This window comes from Oryzias latipes, chromosome 13 (genome assembly GCF_053564925.1).
Source record: "Oryzias latipes strain Hd-rR chromosome 13, Olatipes_Hd-rR_3.1".
Classification (NCBI taxonomy): Eukaryota; Metazoa; Chordata; class Actinopteri; order Beloniformes; family Adrianichthyidae; genus Oryzias; species Oryzias latipes.
In genome coordinates this window covers 30,774,931-30,798,345 of record NC_136249.1, presented here as the reverse complement: position 1 = coordinate 30,798,345, position 23,415 = coordinate 30,774,931, and the positions used below count along the sequence as shown (strand labels likewise).

Here is a 23,415-nt window from a genome sequence, read left to right as displayed (position 1 = left end):
GACTTTCCCAGCTTGGGCGAGAAACTCAGAACAGAACAAAGTTAGATCCTCCCGCTGCCGCAACCCTCCCAGGCTCAAAGCATTGTGGGAATCGGGAGGAAGTGAAACATGCCCATCGTACAATGTTCCCTTTTTTCTCCGCAACTCCATCTCCGGACTTCTGACTGTCCTTGTATTCGTTTGAAGTACAGCTGCACGTGTGTTCACAGCTCGCCGCGCTGCTACCAGCTTTTCTTCAAAACAACCCAAGCCCCCCCCCATCTTTGTGCTTCTTCACGGCCCCTCATATCTCTGACCTTAAGACATCAAACTTTTTTGAACTTTGCTACCTGAGTGAAGGAATCCGCTCACCAGTTTGAAACCCCAACCAAATAAAGGAGTGGTAGTCTTCCACAACGTACCGCCACATTTAACCAGTCAATGGGTTAGAACATTTTTCTTTCACCTCTCTTAGAGAGCCACTCCGGCCATCTTTTCAGCTGTTTTTTAAGTCTACCCAGTGGTCTTATAATTATGAGGATGCCGTTTTTAGCCAAAATCCCCCCCAAAAAAACGGCGTCATTTTCTTGGACATAGTTTCTCCAAAGCAGCAGGATTCCTTATAAATTCACCTCTTGAGTTGTGGGAGGGACTGTTGGCACGGAGTAAGCCTGCCCCTACTTCCTGCCATCCATTCGTTTACATTAACTCCCGCTAGAATAAGCATTGAGCTTGTGGCCGGTACTTTTTACACCCCAAATATGATCTTTCTCCTCCTGATTTACGATTTAAATAAAGAAATACTCCAAAATGGGATTTTTAGCTTAATCTTCTTTAATTCTTTCACTATTAAAAAAAAATAAATAAATGCCACAAGTACATTTAAAAAACGCCATTTTCATCAGAGTGAGTCTCTAATGAGCACGGTGAGAAAAATGTGTGAATCTTTGTTTCTGAGCTTTTATTCCGTTTAATTAACAAATTCCACAATCAAGGATTGACAATAACTCTTTTTCATTTCCATGGTGGAATGGAGTTTTTCTCTGAGATAGATACGTGGAAACATGTTCAAAAACAATCTTTGGTGGTGAAAAGCAACTGGTTAGAAGCAAAACGCAAAAAAAAAAAAAAAAAGGAAGCCCTCCCGAGATGATACTAAATTAAAGAACCTGTAGGACGGTTGTTTTTGTTAAAAAAAGACAAACAAAATGCTTTCCTTTGTTGCTTTCATTCGGCTCCACTGCTGCAGAATTTGGCGGTGTGCAGGAACGGCCGCCGCCTCCCACTTTGAATAAAAGGGGCGGTGACCTTTGTGGCCTCACAGACGGCGGGAACGTTTGCACTTTTGAACAAAGCACAACTTGCATATCATTTAGAAGACAATTAAGCAGTTTGTCAGTTTCTTCCACACACTTGTGATTGAAGAAACAAAGCAACAAGGATCTCATTGTGGCCTTTAATCAATGTGACGAATAGAATTGCATTTTCACAAAGGAGATAAGAGAGCCAGCTAATTAGAGCGGATTCTGAAACGATCGTTCAGCAATAAAATATAGATTTCTTCTTTTTGGTTGTTTGCGATGATGCTTTTCAGTGAAAAAAAACTATCTGCTCTGGAGTAACTCAGAGTAATTCAGCTGTAAGCGATAACAAGCCCTTCTCATCCCGCTTAGTATTCCTGCGCTCACTCGCAAACCTGCGCCATTAAAGCAGAGTCGAGGAAGGAGCGCGGCCCAGAATGACCTTCATTCCCAAAACGATGCGGCTCGGATGACATGAACACGTTCTTTAGTCTCAGCTTTTCCACTGAAGCAGTCCATTAACCTATTTTTAGGAACAAACTCCAGCTCAAAGTTCTGAAAAAAGATAGAAAGACATAAAAAAAGCATCCAGAGATGTTTCCCTCAGAAACTGCACATATGAGGAAATAAAAAAGAAGGTAAAAAACTGTTCATATCCACAGATTATGGGGGAAAACCTTTCAAACTACCAATTGGTTTGAAGATGTGCTCCCTGTGTCGCAGCCGTGTGCTGACCCCCACCACGGCGCCCAGAGGAACCTTCACAACACATTTGCCGTCTCATTTTCCGTGCAGCAACGGCCGTCCTCTCCTATCAGTCAGTACAGTGCCCTCGTCTTTCCAGATCACATCCCTTCATCCTCCTCCTCCTCCTCATCTGTCCTCTCCTCCTCTTGCAAATATTTTTCCATAAACCCCCCCCAAAAAAAATCGATTCCAACATCTGTCCACGGCTCATTAGAAACTCAATCAGAAGGGAAGAAATGCTGCTTAAAGACCAACTCAGAGGAAAATGGCGGTTTGGGTGTTTTTAACATGTTCTTGAGGCATTTTTTCTGACGATAGAGGACATTTATAAAAAAAATTTAGCTCAAAATAATTTCTTAAATTTAAATTGTCAATCAGGAGCAAACGAAAAGATGCCGTTTGAAAAGGATCGTATTTGAGACGATGCTGGGTGGGCCACAAGCTCCCAGCTCTGTCTTTTACCCCTCTATTGTAGCTCAATGGTCCAAGGAAATAAACTTTTATTCAAAACGTTACCTATTTTTGGGACTACAAGGCAGAAAACAAAACAGTTAAGCTTTATTGGACTTTCACAAACAGTTGAACTACAGTAAGCATCACTTTGGCAGACTACAGTACCCATAATCCTCCAACAATCCATCCAGCCGTTCGACTTCGCAGTTTACCAAAGTCGTACTAAAACGTTCTGATTAGTAACAATAACAAACACAAATCAGTGTCTTATTTTTCTGAAGGGTGAATATGATTTACTGCGTTGCAGTCAGTAATAAATTGACCCAAATAGCTATTTAGGTGTTGAAGGTTACAGACCCATAATCTAGATCCATTTACATCTTTGTTTTCCTGGTCTGAGCTGGCATCTGCCTCATAATTGGCTGGCTGGATAGCTCCAATATAGCTCGCCATATTTTTTTACTTCGCTAGTGTTAGGCTGGGGGTGTGAGGGGCTGTAAGCTAGCAGGAGAGCATGCAAACAGAGATCTCTCAGTAACGGGGAGGGGAAGGGGGGTGGTCCTGCCCACAAATCAGAGGTGAATTTCTGCTGAACTACTGTAGCTCTGCAGAAACTAGAAAACGACAGATGTTTTTGAACTTCGACTAAAAATGACACAATTATAATGAAAAGATCACCTGGAACGCTTTGACATTCGATCAAAAGATGATCGGAGTGGGTCGTCAAGACCACTTTCTGTCTGGACCTTCGTCCTCACAAACCCAAGGACAGACTGCAGCCTTTTTCGTCTTGTTCCAGTGAAAGCTTCCGTTTATAACAGAGAACTCCTGGACCTTGAGTCTGACATTGATGCGCAACGATGCTCTGGATGAGCGGAATTACAGCGAAACATTCCAGCAGGGCTCCTCTCAGTGCTAAAACCTTTATTCGGTTCCGCCAGGCAGCCATTCGGAGATTTTCTTCCTGCCTGTGTGTTTGTGTCCGAGGCCAAAACCGTGATGTCATCCCCGTGGTATGCAGGCCTCAGCTGTGACTCTGGCCTCAGATTTGGACCTCCCCTCTGCGCCTCAAAGGGGAGACAGAAACTCCAGCGTGTTCTTATCTTTCTACCTGCATGCTGGTCCCGAGTCTCTAAAGACTCAGAAATGTCTGTTCTGTTTGCATTTATCTCACAGTATCTCATCAGGCAATGGGGGGGGGGTGTGGGTGGGGGGGTGTTGTAATGGTCCTATTGTTCTCTGCTGAAGATTGTATCTGAAATGCTTGTTTTAACAAACCTCTTTCTGTCACTCTTTTCTAAAACACCTCAAGAATCCTTCCCTTTTGTTTTTATTGAACTATCTCAGCTTGTTTGAAGGTGACAGAAAAAGTCCCGTTCAGAGCTTTAGGTTTCTGTAGACTCACAGTTTCCATTGGTAGATGGTGACGGGCGGGTTTGCATCAGCCCTGCAGGTCAGCTGCACGGTCTGCCGGTTCAGGTACCAATTCCCATCAAAACCCTCGATCTTCACCTCAGGTTCATCTGCAAGAAGAGGAAGCTGATGTCAATCAGAACCAAGTCTCACCATCTGACGAGGTCTGTAAGTCATTTTCTATGGGTGACGTCACACTCAACACGTAAAGTCTCATATACAGTCAATGGACTCGACTGTGGATTTGAACCCACAATTTTAGGCTTTACACTCTACCACTAGGCCACAGAGTTAGTGGCCTAGTGACTTAGGGGGCAGAAAACCCAGATCTGGTCCACCTCAGTCGACATATGGAAGTGAACAAAGCTGCCAAACAAACCAGGCAATAAAGTCCAAAAAAGAAGATGTGCAGTAAACTCAAACGCATCTAGATTGAGCAACATGTCTTTTTCACCTGAGAGGTTATAGACATACATGCAATTTTTTGGTCCTTTTAAACAATTAGTTTTTTTGGCTGTGGTATAGACTGTTATTATTTTTATTACCACTACAACTTCTTTGGCTATAAGTATTAAAACTAGGCCTGCTGATCATTACTTACATGAATTCGGTAATCCGATTCCATTACCGAATCAACATTAACGATTCACAGATCAAACTGCGATTCTTACTGTTTAATATAACATGTTTTTACAGTTCCTATATGTTTGTGTTTTTACTGGATATAGGAAAATGAAATAGTTATGTATTAAATCACCATCATGTATACCTTAACATAGAATAAAGACACACTGATAAAACTGATGAAGACACAAACATTTAGATTTAAACAATGTGACACCAAAAAAAAGTACGTCGGGATTAACATCAGCAGTAAACAATATTTAAAAAATTAATAGCAAATAAATAAATAAAAATGAACAAGTAGACAACACTCAGCCCCTTCATGTGAATTGACAACAGTGTTTTCAACAGAAAACATGTTTCACAAACTGATTTTTCTCGTTTTTAGTGGAAAAATTACACAAGTCTCACAACTTTAGGTGATCTTTTTAAAGAAAGGTTCTAGTCCGGCCTCTCCACCATGCTAACAGCCTGACAAATGCGTCCACATTCATCTTTATTACATTTTTTGTTCAAATTGCTGACTCTATTTACCTCTTTACACACACTTTTTAACAAACTGTAAATTCTCGCCGTCAATCAGTGGAGAAAAGCGGCTTTTGAAACCACATCTGCACTGATGTGCAAAACTTCTGAAACACTGGATTTTGCTCCAAAGCGGATATTAAAAGCCGCTTTTCTCCGCAGCAGACTCTGCTGGAATGTAGACAACTGGAGCTAAAGCTACGACGTTAAACAATTAAAGCAAATTTGGAACTGGTGTCAGTAAACGGAACTGAAGTCTCATTTTTTTGTGGAAAATGCACAAAATAGGTAGTGGCTGTGTGACATGGCCTTAAACATTACATGTTTTACTTAGTACTGGAGTCCGTTTTTTTAACCAGTTACTTCTTTATTCTTGTTGAGCCAGTATCTGAATGACCGTTTGTTTACTACTTAGTGAGAAACATGAAGACATTCTAATATTGTTTACAGTGATTAACCTTTGGCCTCTCCACCAGTCTCTGTACATGTGACGGAAATTCAGTAACAGTCATGGCCTCTAAAGCCAGTCTGTTTCCACAAACACCATAAATGAAGTGCAGCAAAGCCGACCAGGATTTGGTCCAACCAGGAATTCCTGGTTATTTCTCAGAATTTAACCATTTACGCAGCTGCTTCCACTAAAACTGGCACAACAACTTTTACATCAGTTCTATAAAGCAGGTCAAAGAGAGAAAAAAAAAAAAGACTTCTTCATCCTGGCAGCATCATTAAAGCTTTCCGTTTTGGCCCTGATTATGTTCTTCTCTTTAAATATTAAAAAGAAAAGAAAAAAATGTTGGACGTAAATAAAGTCTAATTTAAATCATTTATGTTAAACCGCCTTGTGGCTCCAAAAGAGACCTGAGACCAAAATGTGGTTCTTACACTGAACGTTGAGCACCACGCTCTCCGTTATCCTCTCGCCTCGGTACGTCACGATGCACGTCAGCTTCTGCTTGTGGGTCTCGCGGCTCGGTGTCACCTGGTAGTTGCTCCGCACCGTCACGGTCCCGTTCTGGTTGCGAGTCTCCTGGTAGGTGGCATCACCTTTAATCCTCGTCTCCCATTTGATCACGCTCGGAGGCTTCCCGTTGGCCGCCATGCAAGTGGCGACCGTCATCTTGCGCCTCGGGGTCTTGGCCACGATCGTGGTGGACGTCAAACTCATCCGGGTCTGAGGCTGAGCTGTGGAGGACAGAGGTGTGAATGTTTACAGCAACGGATGCTCAGCAGAGAAATTCAATGTCTCATTTTGTTGAGTCGATTGTCTGAAGTAAATGAAAGTGAGGGGCTGAGACAAAAAAAAGGACGGCAACTCAGATCAAGACAAAGTTCTGACTCTTTCCCTTCTCAAAACCGAAGCAGTCGTCAGGGCTCTTAGATGTCGAACCCACTTGCCTACCCAAATGCGCAGTCATCCAATTTGAATCCTTTGTGAGTTGCCAATTAGCAATCTACTTTTGCGACATCAAAAGGCCAGCTAGAGCCTGGGCGAGCGCACAAGTGAAAGGGAGCTGTGAGGAGGCCTCTTTGAACACGATTATCTGCACGCAGGTTCCTCAGCTGCCCAAAGAGTCCTGAGAGGCTCAGTGACATGAAACGGGGACTGAAAGCTGACAAAATAAAAAAAGCTCCGGCGACAGAGACTATTCAAGCCAAGTGTCTTTTCTTTTACCAGGACTTAACGGAAAACACAGCAGCACTTAATTACCAATTAGCTGTTTTATCAGAGCCGGCACACAACCTTTTCTAAGCAGCCTCATTCTATGATAAACTACATCTCAAGCGCTGCTGTTTCTCCACAAGATGAGACCGTCTGAGCCAAATGACACTCTTTGAAGTGGCCTCATTGATTTTCGTCTCACCTTCCATTTTTATTGACTGCGATCTGCAGCAGTTTCCTGTTTTTTAATCAGCTTTTGGGTGTTAACACGCCAATCATCACATCATGGAACAGCAAAAGTGATTTTCACAGCATGCACGGGCATGCAACCGGGGCCCTGGTGTTGCAGGGGTTGGAACCTCTGAGTGCAGGATCTTTTTACTGTAAAAACGGCTTAGTAATGTTGAGTAACAGTGACAAAGTAACAGCGAAAAGCAGAGCTTTCATTTCCTCTTTGATTTAGGTGACAGATGCCAGGCTGACACTGGTTTCAGACTCTTAAAAAAAGGTTTGACTTCGGCAAAAAGTAAAAAAAGAGACCGGATGACAGTTTGTCACTGATTAGTCATCAGACCAGTCGAAACATGTTCACAGAAACTGTTTCTTAACTGAAGTCAAGATGAATAACCTGATTTAGGTTCCGGCTCAGGAGGCAAACACTCATCTGACCCCCAGCAACAATTGCACAATCAGCTCCATAAAATCCATCCTTCTTTTTTAACGCTTTTGTAGGGATGTAAGCAACCAATGACTTAGTCTTTACAAAAAACAAATAAAGACGGCTGACATAGCCATGCAACAGCCCTTTGCATGCATCTGTACTTTTATTGTTTAATTTGAGGTTAACAAGTTTTGCAAACAGGCTTTGAATTCATTAAGACACCTGTGGTTCCAGATCAAAGATAAAGAATCTGTCCAGGAAGTGTTTGCTTCCAAGTATGTCTTAAGTTTTAGTCACATGACCTCGTACCGGGGTCGACCCAGAGAGATTCTGTGAGTTTTGGCTTGTCCGGTCTTGTGGACGGTCGTAGACAGGAATGACGGTTTCCTAGTATGTCCACCTCAAAGGTCGTCATGAAAATGGAACGTACCATTGTCGTGTGGGAGGTAATCGTGAAGTATTTGTAAAGTTAATGCGACAACGTGCTTATGACATATAGGCGATGCTGTTGTATGGTGCCCTTATGCCACACTCTAGTCGTTAGTAAAGTGTGAGTCCTGGCCCCTTACTTACCGCGTGCGCAGGGTGTGCAGGTGATACATGAGTGCCTTTTAGGATGTCCGAACAATATACACTCTGATTGTCTAAATTCCACATTTCTAACAGTCAGGCTGCTCACAAGGAGCGTACTTATTACGTGAACAGCAGTGTGCAGTACCATTGGGGGTATAAAAACTGAAAAACCTGTACAATATGCCAACTTCCACCTTATTTACCCTTGCACCTTGCATATGACCTATCGCTATGACCTTTTGTTTGCAGTATACGGTAGGAAAAAATGTGCATGAGCATTTTCATTTTGATTGAGGGGTCTATGACCTTAATAATTTGTGCGGGCCTCCTGTTTACCCCATAGCCTGTAACAGCAGTTTTTATTCAAGCTTAAGACGAGATGAACAATGTTTTCTGTTTTACAGTTTGACAGTGCTTGATATTTGTCATCATTCCCTCGTCCGTTTCTTACCATACACAGTCAGGTTGACCATGTTCTCCCTGTTCCCTGCAGGAAACGTGGTGTACTCGCAGATGTAGGCTGCTTCATCAGACAGCTGCAGGTTGGAGAACACGATGGTGGTGTCCTCCAGCGAGGACATTTGGTGGCGCACGGTGGCTTGCTTGAAGCTCACCCGCTCCCTGAAGGGGGACAGAACCGACACGCCCAGAACCGGGTTGACGATGGCCACGTTCTGCTTGGTGCCGTTGAGCAGCTTCTGCCAGGTGACCTGGGAGACCTTGACCGGCGGGTTGCTGTTGACGAAAACGCAGCGCAGCTCCACTTGGGAACCCACGAAGCCGGACTTAACGGAGTCCATCTGAACGACCTGTCCATCGCCAGCTAAACACACAAAAGAGAAAAACTTGTTAAGAAGGCAGAGCAGAACACTTGACTTAGTACCAACTTCATGCACTGAGAGTCAAAATGTCATTGGTAGCACAAACTCCTGCATTCACACTCCCATTCGTCCCCTGACGCCCATGCTAAATGTGGAACCCAGCGTATGTCGAGCGTAAATGCTGCAGGATGTGTTATTATGATAATGGGCACATCCATCCAGCCCCGTCTTTGTCTGCAAACGTCCTGTTTCTGATGAGATGGGAGGATCCACAGAGAAGAACTGCATCGCTAATGAATAAGTACCAGGGCGGTGATGCTAGCAGCCAAGTCATGCTCTGCTGTGCTCCCCTCCACCTACCCAGCAACACACCAACAGGCCCCCTGTAATTTTAATTACTTTTTACTCGCAAATGACTCAACCACTGCCTGGAGCTCATATTAAAAGAAACAATGTGGAGTCCTGTGTAAGCAATAAAAACAATATGAACACACACATTAGCTATATTAAAAACCCAGCAATTACCTCTTCTTTACTGTCTATTCCTTTGAGGAGTTTGGCTGCACAAACAAAATGATCCATTAGAAAGGATGGAAAATTAACCCTAATGGTGGTTCATGTAAATATACAGTACTAGGGAAGTCACAGTTCTCAGTTTAAATCCGATTCATGTGTTACACCACTGAACCGAATCGTTGCTTCTCTACTGCATTTGGATTTTTACCTTGAAAGTGTCAAAGGCTATATTTAAGAAAGATTATTCATTGTTTTCTCACATTACACCAGACTTTTTAGCCAACTGGTGCTTTTTCTTGTGCTCTTTTAATGTGCTTTTTAGCAAATGAATTGTTTCTCAGACTTTTTTGTTTTTTGTTGTTTTGTAATATCAAATCGAAGCAAACCCGTGACAAAAAATAGTAATAAAAAAAGCCACTTTGAACTGAATTGGGGGTAAAGTGAATCGTTGCATTCCTAGTATGTCCAAAAAATGTCCTAAAATTTGCAGAAAGCATAAACCATTTTATGCTTTTATTTTGTTAAACCTCACATTCAGTTGTTTAGCCTGGCCAGTACTGTGTGATTTATTGAGTATTTGGGTGTTTGGATTTTATTGATGATTTTTCTTCTTTAAGTTTCTTTTTAAGTTAAGTTCCTACCAGAAATATAAATATAAATATTAGTTGGTTTTGTTTGATTTGGTTGGTTTGATTGATTCATTGATGGAAATAATTTCATTTCTGATTCTTGAAAAAATAAAAATAAAAACTCTTGAACTGACATGTATCACAAAATTCCTTAGTGAGTGTTTGGCCAGAGTTTGATCCCACACTGATAAAAATACTGATAAAAAATATTTCTTCAACGATGATGAACAATTATAATAAACAGTTCTCGGGTCAAACTTAGGCTCTAAAGTGAAATTTGAACATATTTTTTTTCCTCAGTGGCGGTTCTCATTTACCCAGCTAATACTTTTTTTCCGTAAAAATTCCTGCTTTTTGTCAGCAGGGTTGGTGTGTGAAAGAAAGTTTACAAATAAAAACAACAATAGTTTGAACGGGTCCTCCACATTCTTTTCAGCACTGACGTCAAGCTCTGATTTATGGTCTTCTCTAGGTGAACTCTGATGATGTCCCATTTCCCCGTCCGGTAACCTCCGGCTGAGCGTGTTTTTACAACCAGAAGTCGCTATAATTATCTTTTACTGATAGACAAGGACCCACAGGAAGAGAGGCAGAAATTCTTGCCTTAATCACGACGGACTCGTAAAAACCAACAGTGAATCCAGTCATAAAAGCAGAGAAAATATGCCATGGCGTCAAGTGGACCCAAAACACTAAGTAACTGCATCAGCGTGATGGATAATTGCTGCTAAAGCTTCCTCGGAGGGCTTTAAAATATGTGAATCTAAGGTGGATCCGTTTCTGTAAACACCCTGTGAACGCAGTACCCGATGGTGAACTCTGGAAGAATTTGAAGTGGAGCTGAGAGCAGCGCCGGGTCGCCTCCAGCGGCAGCAGCAGTTATGTTCAGATTTGACTTGTAAAAGCTGCAGGTAATCAGCCGAAGGACATCGGGGCACAATACATGCGTGAAGAGAGGAAACGCTGCAGACTCTGGATGGAACACCATTGAGATTAACAATGTCTTTTTGTTTTTTTTTTCTCTCTCACAGCGACCGCATAACCCTCACGCTGAATTGCTTATGCTGGAAAGCATTGCATTACGAGCAAAAGGCAATTTAAATCTATTGTTATATGCTTTCACTGAAACGCCGCCTTTGCTGCCTACTTCGCAGAAAAACAAAGTGACAACCTTTTGAAGTTACTGAGTACACATCATCTTTCATTTCCGTCTGAGCACATCAAAAAGGGCCCGTGTATAGAGATTTAAACTTGGGGGATTTGAAGATGACAGATTGATTTACTAATGCAGTTTGACAGAGAGGACTGGCAACCTTGTCATCTGTACCTTGAGAGCCACCTGTGTCCTCATACACCCCAGGGCAATGCTTTACTCCATTTTATCACAGCTTAGATTACCAGTTGTGGCAGCTATAGTATGATATTCTTTGAAATAGAAAACACAATTTACTGTGTGACAACACCAGTTAAAGTTTAATCTTAAGTTGGAGTGAAGTGGGAGGGCTGCAGCTGTAAAAACTCATAAATATGGACCCGGCTTTCACCCCTAAAACAGCGATGGAGGGAGCTGGTTGGTAAAAAGCTGTAGCCCCCCCCCCCCATCTTTTTTTAAGGGACCACTCACACGGGGCTGTTTGGTGTGAAGCCGCTTGCTTCTGCTTGGTCTGACGGGTGGTCAAAGTTTATCTAAGCTCTGGTGTGAACTAAAACAAAGGAGGCCTGGTTTGTTGCAAGTGAACTTTGGTGCGGTTCAGTTCAGTCTGAATCCAAATGGATTATTCACTATAGGGAAGAAGCAAATCAAAGTGGGAAAATTACATAAAAATTGAAGAAATGCCAGTCACTGAAAAGTTTTGGGTAAAGATGGTGGCTGAGAGGGGCTAACCGGTTTTTCATTTGTACTTTTTTTTTTTACCTTCTTTTCGGAGCTCGTTGCAGCCAATATCTTAGAGAAACCGCTGTCGGAACAACAGTATATTTTTGGGTAACTGCCTTTGATTTGTTTTGAGGATGTGAATAAAAACCATACTCTAGAATTCTCCACTGATTTGGACCAAATCTGAGGGACAGAACTCCACATTTGAGCCCAAAACAAGATGCATGAAGAAAACAAAAGAGCCCAAATCTTCTCAGTGAAGGAATCCACTAGAATCCCCCTCCTCCTCTTGAGGACTGCCGGAGTCTTGGCTAAGAACACAATGGGTCTATAATTATTGACTATATGACGGAGTCGTAAAACCACAAGTCACAATCGTGCAGGAGGCATTAGCGCTGCAGCTTTGGAGCTGAAACAAAGACCGGCAAAGAAGTGTTGATGCAAAACAGGAGAGGAGGACAAAGAGGAAGCTTTGGGGAGATTTGCAGGTGTGCTGCAGGGCTGAGGCAGGTCAGAGTTATTGTTTGTGCTGCTGGTGCTGCTTTGTTCTCACACTGACAAGAAAGTGGATGGGGTGGCAGGATGGGGGGGCAATCATGCTGTAAGAGTAGACACCAATGTAGGAGTTGCCAGTGAGGAGAGCTGCTTCAAGAAGCAGAAGCAACAGGACAAACAGACAAAGCAGAAAGTATGTCCAAGCTGGCAGCAAATGGAAAAAGCGAAGCTCGAATCCTGCCAGGTGAGTCGACTTGGATCAGAGGGGACATAAGGGCTGCTATTAAAACAGCTGCTGTACCGTCTGGCCGCGCACTGATAGCAAGACTCCAACGGCCTCGGCTCAGAGCCGCGCACACAACATTCAGCTGTAATAAGGTCTGTCTGCATGGAAAAACATGGGCCTTGTGTTGTTTGCATATGGCACGCAGGATATAACAGCCTTCAGCTTTTCTGCAGTGAGCGGACAAAGTCCAGCACAATGCGAAACTGAGGGGGGGTTTCACCCGAAAGAGCATTGAATGCCTCCACATGCAATACAAATAGAACAGAACTTTTGTAATAATAAAAAGGAAAGAGACCCATAAAACATACCATACTTTCCGCATTGTAAGGCACACTTGAGTGTATAGCAAGTTTACTATTGACCATGTCCATGTAGTGTAGGAAGTTTATTCACTGAAAATTTCTTCACACTAAATTGGAATATTTTAAGTATATAATCTATAGATATCTTATAACAAGTAAACTACAAGTATTCTCTCTCACTTTAAGCATATGTTAACGATACTTGAATAGTACACTTAAATAGACTACTTTGTGCTAAAGCTCTGTATACAATGGGCTAAATGGGGGGGGGGGGTATTTAACGCATTTAGCCAATGGCACGAAGCACGAAGGGGCTTCTTCTTATATTTTTTCTACAGGTTTCTAAGCGCATGTGCGCCACCTACAGTTGGAAGATGCTTGGTGCAAAAATGTCAAAGTGGTGAAAATCTTGCTCCAGACTTTATCTTACGTCGCTCTTTTCTGACATCTGTCACGTTAAAAGACTTGGTGTCATATAATTCCGTCGGCGCACAAACCAAATTACATATTTCTCTCTCTTCCATTGTCCATTTTCAAACAATTAAAAAGGGACACCAAGAGTTTTGATCGCAAAAGCCGTAACTGCGCGATTACATTGGCTTTTGATCGCTTGGACGCACAATTTTGTACAAGTTTTTTTTTTGAAGTTGCAAACAAGGTTGGGTGTTAGTGCGAATATGCTAACTTGGCTAACGTGTAGCAGTGTTGCACTGTTTTTTATGTGTTTCTAGCAAGGTTGTTAGTTATTAGTTACAGGTATTGTAAATACCCTAATGTAATTATGTCAAGTATGTGTTTATACATTCAGGTAAGGTTTCTAACATGGTTAATGAGTTACAAACAAGTTCTAGAATTAGTGTAAATGTAGTTAATATAGTCTGACTGTTGTAAGGATCTATTTCTGACTCTTCTATTCACTTACTGTTATAGTTCGGAGCACCTTATATATGACACAAGTCATATATAAAATAGACCATTTGTTGACAGTGTGTCCTGTAGTACGGAAAATACAGTAAAGTTTCATTTGACTTTCCACAGCTGGTTTCCAGATAAACACATAACAATATTTACATGTGTAAATCTAAAAGGACTCCTCCATCTGACATGCAACAGTCATCTTTTTCTTGACGCACTTCTAACCCACAACAATTTGGAGAGACACAATAATTGGCTCTTTTGGCACATTCACCCAGAGAAATCCATTTATGCCTCGGTCTGATAAAGTTCAGAACAATTCACCTCGAGCTGCAGCAATGTGAGGCAGGCAAAGATTAACTAGAACTAAATGCATATTTTAGAAGAAGCTCTCATTAATGTCTTCTATTTAAAGCTCCACCGGGCACGACCATGTGATGTCATTAAACCGCATTCTTCTGGAAGCCTTAATGTTTTCTTCTTACGGGGGTGGAGATGGAAAAGAGCTCCACTTTCCAGAGGACGGAGCACTTAACTGCCTCCCGAAAAGAGAACGGGGAACATTTTCTGCTTTTGTCCAACCGACACCCACGCCGTGAAGAAGTCCGGGGGAATAGGTCATCACTGAGCTGGTGGCTTCGTCTACTTCAGCTCCTCCACGGTGTGTTTTGATATAAACACGTAGCCAAGTGCTACTTTAAAGCCTGTCACATGCAGACACATCAGGCTCTCGTCATCATCTCTTCTGCTTTGGTGACTCCACTGTTATTTAAGTGGGATGCTGATGGATAAAACATGGCTTCAGCCACTTGGGGTAATGACTGTTTAATGTAGTCCCAGTTCCCACGGCGATGGCACAGAAGTCTGTTCCCCCCCTCTGTTTTTGTGACCACACATGGGGTGCTTGAGAAGCGTCCAAATCCACGAGCTCATGCACTCTCAAAACCTCCCATTAGCTGCTTGTTTATTCCCCTGGTGGAATTTTTTTTTTTTTTTTTTTTGCTGTTTGAGTAATTTAGAGCTCATCCAGTGGCATTTATCTGGAGTTCTACAAAAACAAAAAGTGATTTTCCAAATGGTAAATGATGGCGAGACTCTTGGGGAAGACTGACTGTTATCTCACTGACTCTAAAGCTTTGATGCAACCAGAAAAGACACTTCATTCAAGCTGCAGCCGCATTCTCCTTTTTATGTTGTTTCCTGTTGACTGAGGCCATCGAGTTTTGCTTGAAAGAGCAATATGTGTCCGAGAATTGGTTTTAATCTCAGTTTGTATTTGATGCGCTTCAGCCAGGTCTCCTGGGTAACCGGCGGTGTACCTGCCAAAGCAGCGCTCTGCACGCGCTCACTGGAGCAGATGCTTAGTAGACCTGTTCCTGATTTCCCTCTATCTGCTTCAAATTTGAAATGTTCTTTTGTACGACATGCTCGCTCATTGAGGACAATTTAGCATCTGCTGCGCCAGGTTGCTAATAATTATCAGAAATATTGATTACATACGGCAACTTTCCAATCTGGTGAAGACGCTAATGCATAGGTCTCCAACCTGAGGCTTCGAACCCACGTGCAGCTCTTTTATTCCTCCATTGTGGTTCTTTGGTTGCAAAAGGAAAACGCTAACAATTTGAATAAATTGGTTTGTATTTAGATTTTTGAACTGAGCTGGTTTTACAAGTAAAATTAACAGTTTTTTTTTAAAAAACACAACACTAGATCAAGAGGCATTAAGAGCTTTAACATTCCTGCAAATTGCACACACGACAGATAACTGAGAAAAATGATGGTAAAAGGTTAGAGCGGTTTCATATTTGAATAGGGTTAAACTCATATTCTTACTTTTTAAATCTGGTTGGGTTAAAGTATAATAGCAAATCTACTGTAATCGTTTTTGACACAAAGCATATTTTATTTTGAAAGGAACCTATATGTGCCGCTGTACAAAGAAACATATTAGAAATAAAAAACTGTTATGATAAATAAATCTTTTATTTATAAAGCTACACTTTATAAATAAATGATTTAATGGCTACAAAAACATAAATGGGAGTTTGTGGCTTTCACTGCTCAGTAAGAAAACTCTCTCAGTGTTAAAGGTTGCAGCCAGCGAGTTTCATCTTTAACCCTTTGCCTTCAGCTGGACTGAGAAACGTAAAGACCCGCCTTCACGGAACATGTGTTTTCCCGACAAGGCTGCAGAATTGTCTTTCAGGTTGGCAGCAGAGCACACTCCGCTCCATCCTTTGGCCATAAAAGATCGGCGGCACAAACACGCGCCGCCCTCAAGGAGCTTTTAAGGCTTCGTCAAAGGGATGCATTAGTTCTCCTGCAGGAGAGCTTTTCATCTCAGTTCAGCGAGATAATGATTCATCCTTGAATAAAAAACACTAGACAACTCAATTTGGAGGAACCAAACCTTGATGGGAAAGTGCTGCTTTTGAGATACCATCTTCATTAAGTAACTGCACCTTTAGACTTTCTGTAATTAACACTTTCCTTGGAAGCTGATAGGAAATGCGCTGGAAGCAAGCTGGTATTTTAGTTGTCTTTGAATGTGGCAATGACACACAAATAAGGCTTTTGCCCTACAGAAAGGGACAGCATGCAGGCAAGAGGATTGGGAGAGGAGGGGTTGGCATGTATTTAGTGTAAACACACAGTCAGTGAGCGCTGACCCGCCTCCGTCACCCCGCGGCCTAAACAAGGCCACCACGGTTTCGGTTCGATGACACTAAATACACAACGCTGACGTTACCTGAGCAAACGTGGTGGTGGGGGGGGGGGGGGGGGGGGGGGAATGACATCACCCGCTGACACCTGAGAGCCAGCAACGTTTGGGTAAACAACAGTTCAGCCTCCGAGTGAAAGGGGCGGGCGGACTGGGAAATGAATAGGGCCAAGTGTTCAGGCTTGTGTGGGTGAAACCATGAAGGGAGAACAGGTGCACGAGTGCGGTGTCAGAAACACAAGAACAACAGCCGCCGCATAATGACACGCTTTATCAGGAAGATCTGGAGCCAAAGCACCAGGGAGCATTTTACAACAGACGATACAATTAGTCGGCAGAGCCTCTCGTCCGCCGATGAGCTCAGCGTGCGGCTGTGCTCTGCATCGCCAGTTCTCCATGAAGCTAAAGTTTCGCAGGGCTTTCCAACGACAACATCTGCTGGATGTCTTCACAGACAAAAAAAGCTGATCAATAAATAAAAAGGAGGCCACATACGCACTTTGGAGCGATGCATTATCCCTTCAGACAGGCTGAGCTCCTGCAGCAGCAGGTACAGGCTCAGAGGAGTTAAAGCCAGGGTTACATAAATGTGATGTAGGGGATTTTGGGGGGAGTTAAGGCGAGTTAGCAGTGAGAGTGACACACTGAGGGTCAGCTGCGGTGAGGAGATTACAGCACTCTGGATATTAAAGAGGAGGAGGGACGATGCTCGCGGGCAACAAACCTGTCTGTGTTGGCACAGGCCGTCGATAAAGCTATGTCCATGCGTGATTTCAACGTGGTAACGCAACAAAACCTTCTGCAGACGAGGGCTGCCCCTCCAACCTGCAGGCCATCCTGTAGTTGTGAGGAAAATTCAGCCACGCTTTCTGCAACAATTCAAAGCTCCTGGAAGCAGATTTGACTTGATTTGAAACACTCACAGAAGCGTCTAGCCTCGTATCTGCACTCCTGTACCGTTCTGTCCTCTTGCACCTGTAATCCTTGATTGCTGCAATCCCCACTTGCATTTCTGGATTAGTCCTACTTTTGCCTCGCTTTGAACCAAAACATCTTCCATATGTCTCAAAGTAGCAGTGGATGTCTTTCTGCTCCCTCTCTGCTGTGCTGAGGCTGAAGCGAAAACCAAGTGGGGTTTGTCCATGTCAGCTTCCAATTCAACATCTGCACCATCAGTGCCGCAAAGCAAGAATAGCTTTAACGCTACCTTAGGTTTAAGCGTGTTAACAGTAACTGCATCTTGTGCTCAAGTGTTCGGACATTTACCAAACTCTTTTGGTTTACTCAACACTCAGAAATTATGTTTTACTACTTTGAAGAAGGGCTGTAAATGAACATGCCCAGCTGTGGGTTAAAATTCAGTTTGGAGCTTTTATCAATGTTACTGTTTTTATTTCATTTTAAATAGTTGCATTTGTTATTATTATTTTTTTTTGCAATGCTTAAACAAGCTTGAATTGATGGTTTCTTAATCTTTGTCAATAACAATACTAACATTGATTAAAAAAATTGGGGCAGCAGCCGTGGGGCAGAGCTTTTTGGTGGAGGGGCAGTTGGCCCCCTTGATCCCCTGTAGCTCTGCCCCTGTCAGCTGAAAACATCTCTTATTGGTGCCTTGACATCGGTTTGAAGTTACAGTAGTACATTCCACATTAGCACCAAGTGGCATTTTTTTCATTTATGATGTTAAAAAAAAATTGGGTGGGGGGCGGGGCTTCTTTGGAACCCATGTTAAATGCGGTGGTGGTTAAATAAAGCACAAAATTAGATCCTTACTGCTGAGTTGGAGGAAATCACTACATTTCCCATGAGCACCTCACTTTGATATTTTATTTATTTATGCTGTTAGACTACTTGGTTAAATTTGTGGGGGAGGGGCTTGTTTGGAACCCAGGTAAAAACGCTCCTAGGGGTAAAGGGAAAACTATTTATTTCCTTAAGATCGGGTTAAAATAATTAAAATTTCCCATGAGCATCTCCTTTTGAAATTTGATTAATTTATCATTAATGGATACAAATGTAAATTTGTGGGGGCGGGGCTTGAAATCTTCTGTGCTTGATTAGAAAACTGCTAACAGCAAAGGGAGCTTTTAGTGTATGATAAGGGAGGAAACGGTGCTGACAATAAAGTTGGAGTTTGACCAGGAAAACAACATTTTTTACTGTAAGAAGAGAGAGAACAAATATTCTGTTTTATGCAGAAAAGTAATAAAATGTCATGAAATCGTTTGGAAACACTGTAAATGAAATAAAACAGAGTCTGAAGTGTCGAAGATTCACAGCTCTGATTAAAAACTCTAGAGAATTTCAAATGTGTGGAATAAACAGTTCAGACGAATAAAGCTGTTTTTTATTTTTATTTTACTTCGACCTAACTTTGAGTTCTTTTAAATATTTTACAAGGCTGCAAATCAAAATTCTTATGTATGTTTTTAAAAACATAATTAAAGTTTAAAATGGATCATTTCTAATATATTAACACTAAAAGTTTCTTATTAACTCGATAAAAGAAATATGTTTTTGCAGTCTGATATTTGTATTATATCATTGATAAAAGCTTTTTTAACAAAATGTGTACAGATAACTGGCCCCCTGTGATCTAGATTTTTGATTTTTCCCCAGTGCAAATTGGTTTGTTGAAATGTCAAAAGGGATGTAGCTTAGAATCCTGCTGAGCAGCATTAATGAGCTCTAACACTGTTCTTACAGACACAGAGGGTTATTGCAAATTTAGTACGTTTATTTAGATTAGAGATTTGATGTTTTGTAGTAAGTAAATATATAAATAAATATATATTTATTTTTTGGACACTTTGTCCAAAGAAAAGAAGGAACTTTTACACAAAAAAAGAAGAAAGGAGCTAAAGATGCCAAAATATAATAAAAATAACATTTGCAAACTGAAGCTTGAAAAGAAGAACCACAAAAGGTAAGAAGTAAGGCTCTGACAAAGAACAATTAAAACCCCAGACTTAAATATACTGAGGGTTGGGAGAGAGTTGGAATTGAAACAAGTGAACCATTTAACTCAGACCAGGTGGGAAGAAGTAACTGGACTTGAATTTTAAAGACAGCAACAGTAGAAAAAGAAGGGACGAAGGGTTTTTATCAGCCCCTGATTCAGCCCGATTTAAATAAAAGAAACACTGAGAACATAATTTTTATAAATGTCCTCCATCTTTGGAAAAATGCTACAAGAACATGTTTAAAACCACCAAAAACACTGCTTTCATTGGTCTTTAATGATTTTTAATTGTTGCACTGTGCATTTAGATTCCACATTGATTTCATCAGTCAATACAGAAGTACCAACAGCATCAAATGTGAATCCAGCAGTGATTCATGAAAGATTATCCATAAAGAGGGATGTTGAGAAGGGGGGGTGGGGTGGGGGGGGGGGGGGGGGGGCATTGTCTAAGTCAGATCCGCAGCAGAAACCGACACTACAGCTGTGGATTGCGGAAATGCGGCATGAAATGCATAAAAAGTTCTGCCAAAAAGTGCTGAGGAAGAGTCTGGCCCTAGACAACTGTGCACTACAGACCCCCCCCCTCACACCATCTACTCGATTGTCCACAAGAAGAGTCTTACATGGAAGACAAATGTTGGATATTTCCATACGATTACGTATCGGACCTGCGTTAAATTATTAAGATTTCAACCATCGAACAACTTTTCAGCTGAAATGATCGTGCAAAAAGAAGGAAAGTGCGTTCTGCATACTAGGAAATGCTATGCATGCATGCATTAAACCAGCGGGGAAAAGGGGGTAAATCCACCCCGCCCCGTGCAAGGCGACCTTTAGAAATACTCCATGCGAGCGTGGATCATTGTTTTCAGTGTGTGACCTGAGCTGACCTTTCTTTGCAGTTTTTTTCTTTTCCTTTTGTCCCCCTCTGGTTGACGGAAACAGGCTGATATACTACACTCGGCATAGACGGAAGTATTTGGAGGATAAATAGGTTTGGAGCAAAGATAAGGGGAAGCAGCGCACTGCATGACAGGTGGTGTTTTAAACAACCCAAAGAGACACAGACCAAACAATCACAACTTGATGAGTATCACTTCTGTGTTGCTTTTTTTTTTTCCCGCAGACACTTCCTGGATTATTGCAGCTGCCTCAGCAGATTCCATGCATTAAACTGAAGCGGATTCTGCATTATTAAGGCTGTGCAGAAAGGGAAAAGGAGAAGAGAGCAGACCGCTATCAACGTTCATTTATAATTGTGGCAGGGACACAAACAGGACAGCAGGGGCGAAGCGCACGCGGCTCCGCTTGTCGAAGCGCAGCTATTTTTCAGCGGCCATATCTACAGCAGGTCCATTAACATACAGGAGAGGGAATTCACACTCCAGCTGGAGTGGGCAGCGGGCTGGAGCCCCTGTCTGCTATCAATTAACAAGCACTCCTAATATGTGTCTGAGTCACGACCACCGCCAGGCTCACAGGATCCTGTGCATTTACTCCAAAGCCATGCCGCGACCGCTCCTCGGCTGATTAGCGGACAACGCATCACATCCGAATGTGCAAATCACAAGAGGCCCGGATCTGCTGCTGCAGCCGCTCTGTGCATGTGCAGAAACAATTAAACCCAAACAAACAAGAGTTAACCAGGAAGTTACATCATTTCAGGAAAGAATTAGGGCTGCGAGATTTGAGAACAATTTGTGATAATAATCACTAGTTAATATCACTTGTTCTGTCACAAGTAAGTTAATAAAACCGCTTTGGGGCTTTACGTACAAAACGCGTGGCCACTAAATGTCTGTTGAATTGGTCGAACTTGGACCAATCAGAGACTCGGATTTGGTAGTGACGTATGGATTGCGTCTCCCTTAATTCATTGAGGTGTCCACCGTTTGAATATTGATCTGGATTTATATGACACCAAGTCTTTGATACATCGGAATAGAGACTGGAGCAAGATTTGCGGGATTTGCACTGCTTCAACATTTTGCATCAACGCTTTTTTTAACTGTTTTAACTGGACATGCGCTAGTAAACAGTAGAAAAAGAAAGAGAAGCCCCTCCCTGCTTGTCCAGTGTGAACACCATATGCTATATTCCAAATGACCCATGTTTACATAGAAGGGGTGTGTCCAACATTAAGTGCCCTAATAACGTTAAAGGCTCCATCTCATTGGTCAAATGCTTAAAGGACTTTACTTGATATGTTAAACCTACCATGAGATTGTTTTAGCATGTGTGTAAACATTTCAGGAAACTTTAGCTTCCAGTTTACTTTGTCCTTTGCGAAACGTTTCAAACAGGTTATAATAATTTTTTTACCTTTATTTTCAGGCCTAGCACGGATTATTATGCACATTTCTGACCTCATACACTTCTGTTTCACATTTTAAAGTTAAAACAGCCAACCTCTCTGAGAGTGCAGCCTTATTGTCCCATGTAAATAACTTTCCACCCTCCTGGTAATGCATGCACATTTTGATACGCATTTCCTGTTGCAGTGCAACTCTGACATTAGGAGGACGCTTTCCAAATGTTGCTGGATCATTACACCCCGGGTCGGCTCACAAACAAGTGGCTGAAATGAGAAAAGGAGCAATGACAGCAAGCATGAAGTCTAAGTAAAAACACAAGGTTGAGGCAAAGGCGAGCCACATGGGAACACTCGGGTTTCTGCTTGGAGGCTGGGTCCTGTCCCCTTTTGTCACATTCTCCTTTTCCAACGCGTGTTTTGATCATAAACCTCAATGAAATCTGGCGGTTTCCAGCAGAACTCAGAGACCCGAGCTGAACCATTTCCTAAACCACGACCACAGCCCGTCTTTCCAAGGCTAGCACGGCTCCATGTTCCACATACATATAACCCTTGGAATGCTCACCACATCGCAGGACTATGGTCATATTCTGCTGCATGTGCTATCCAGCTGCAATCAAGTATTGTCTTTCCCAGCAGTCTTTGAGCTGCATCACACACACAGCACTTTCTCACAGCTTCCTTGGCGTCTCTCGGCACATTAAGTCTCACACGGTTTAAATGGAATATATCTTAGAACTTGCCTTCCAAACCATTTCTAAAAAAAAAAAACGCTCAGTAGAGGGGCATTTAATGCAGAACTGACAGAACTGAGCAAACAACTTTTAAAGACTTAGTACGAGTTTTAGTCAAGGGAATTTTATGGGCAGTTATTTTTCAAGCTTCTGTAACTTCTTCATCTTGGGACATTGTTGATGGAGCACTTTATAAGAAAACATGGAATAACAGCGCCGGTCTTTCAGGAGAAGAGCAACTGGCACGGAGTCATGAACCACAAAGCCACAGCAAGGCTGGAAACCAAGTGGAGTGGTACAACAGACTCCAGCCTCCAGTGGCTGTCAGATGTCAAATCATTTCTTTTGATGCAGAGACGTAGAATACAGAAGCTTTTCTGCACAAATCCAGTGAGCTCTGTGTGCAGCAATGTTCCTACGCTGTGACTGAAAAGGTTTGATTAATCAAAATCGCAGAATGGCTTTGGTTTCATGTGGAAAATGCCACGGTGGGTGGGCTTTGAACAAAAAAAAAGGAAGGAAATTAAGTTTTTTTGTTTTTTTTCCCCTTCTGACTAAGTGCAGATGTTGCTGTTAAAACCCAAGCAGTGAGGTTTTAGCGGAGCTGGGTAGGTTGATATACCAGGAAAATAGTGTATTATATTGTACAAACGCCAAATATGCCATGAATATATCCCCCCTTTTCAGAGAAACAGAAGAAAAATCCAAAATGGTAGCCATTTTTTAAAGATAGCAGCCATATATACTCAATTGTTATAAACACATTCGATTCAAAATGGCAACTTTTTTTTAAGGATAGTGGCCATTCACTCAATCATTACAAATGTATTTGATCCAAAATTGAATCTTTGAATCCTTGAAAATGGAGGCTTGCACTTCTTCAAAAATGCGGCCA

General features: G+C 42.1%; 1 protein-coding gene across 12 annotated transcripts in view; it reads right to left on the bottom strand.

Annotated features, from left to right (window-relative positions):
* The window catches only part of nectin1b (nectin cell adhesion molecule 1b), a 216,925-nt gene that overhangs the window by 135,610 nt on the left and 57,900 nt on the right, over nt 1-23,415 (bottom strand). For all 12 annotated transcript variants that reach the window (XM_078929723.1, XM_078929722.1, XM_078929724.1 and 9 more), the window contains exons 2-4: nt 8,391-8,762; nt 5,928-6,227; nt 3,886-4,003 (exon numbers count right to left, since the gene is read on the bottom strand). In XM_078929723.1, coding sequence (XP_078785849.1) covers nt 3,886-4,003; nt 5,928-6,227; nt 8,391-8,762 — 790 coding nt within the window. The remainder of the gene's footprint in view (nt 1-3,885; nt 4,004-5,927; nt 6,228-8,390; nt 8,763-23,415) is intronic.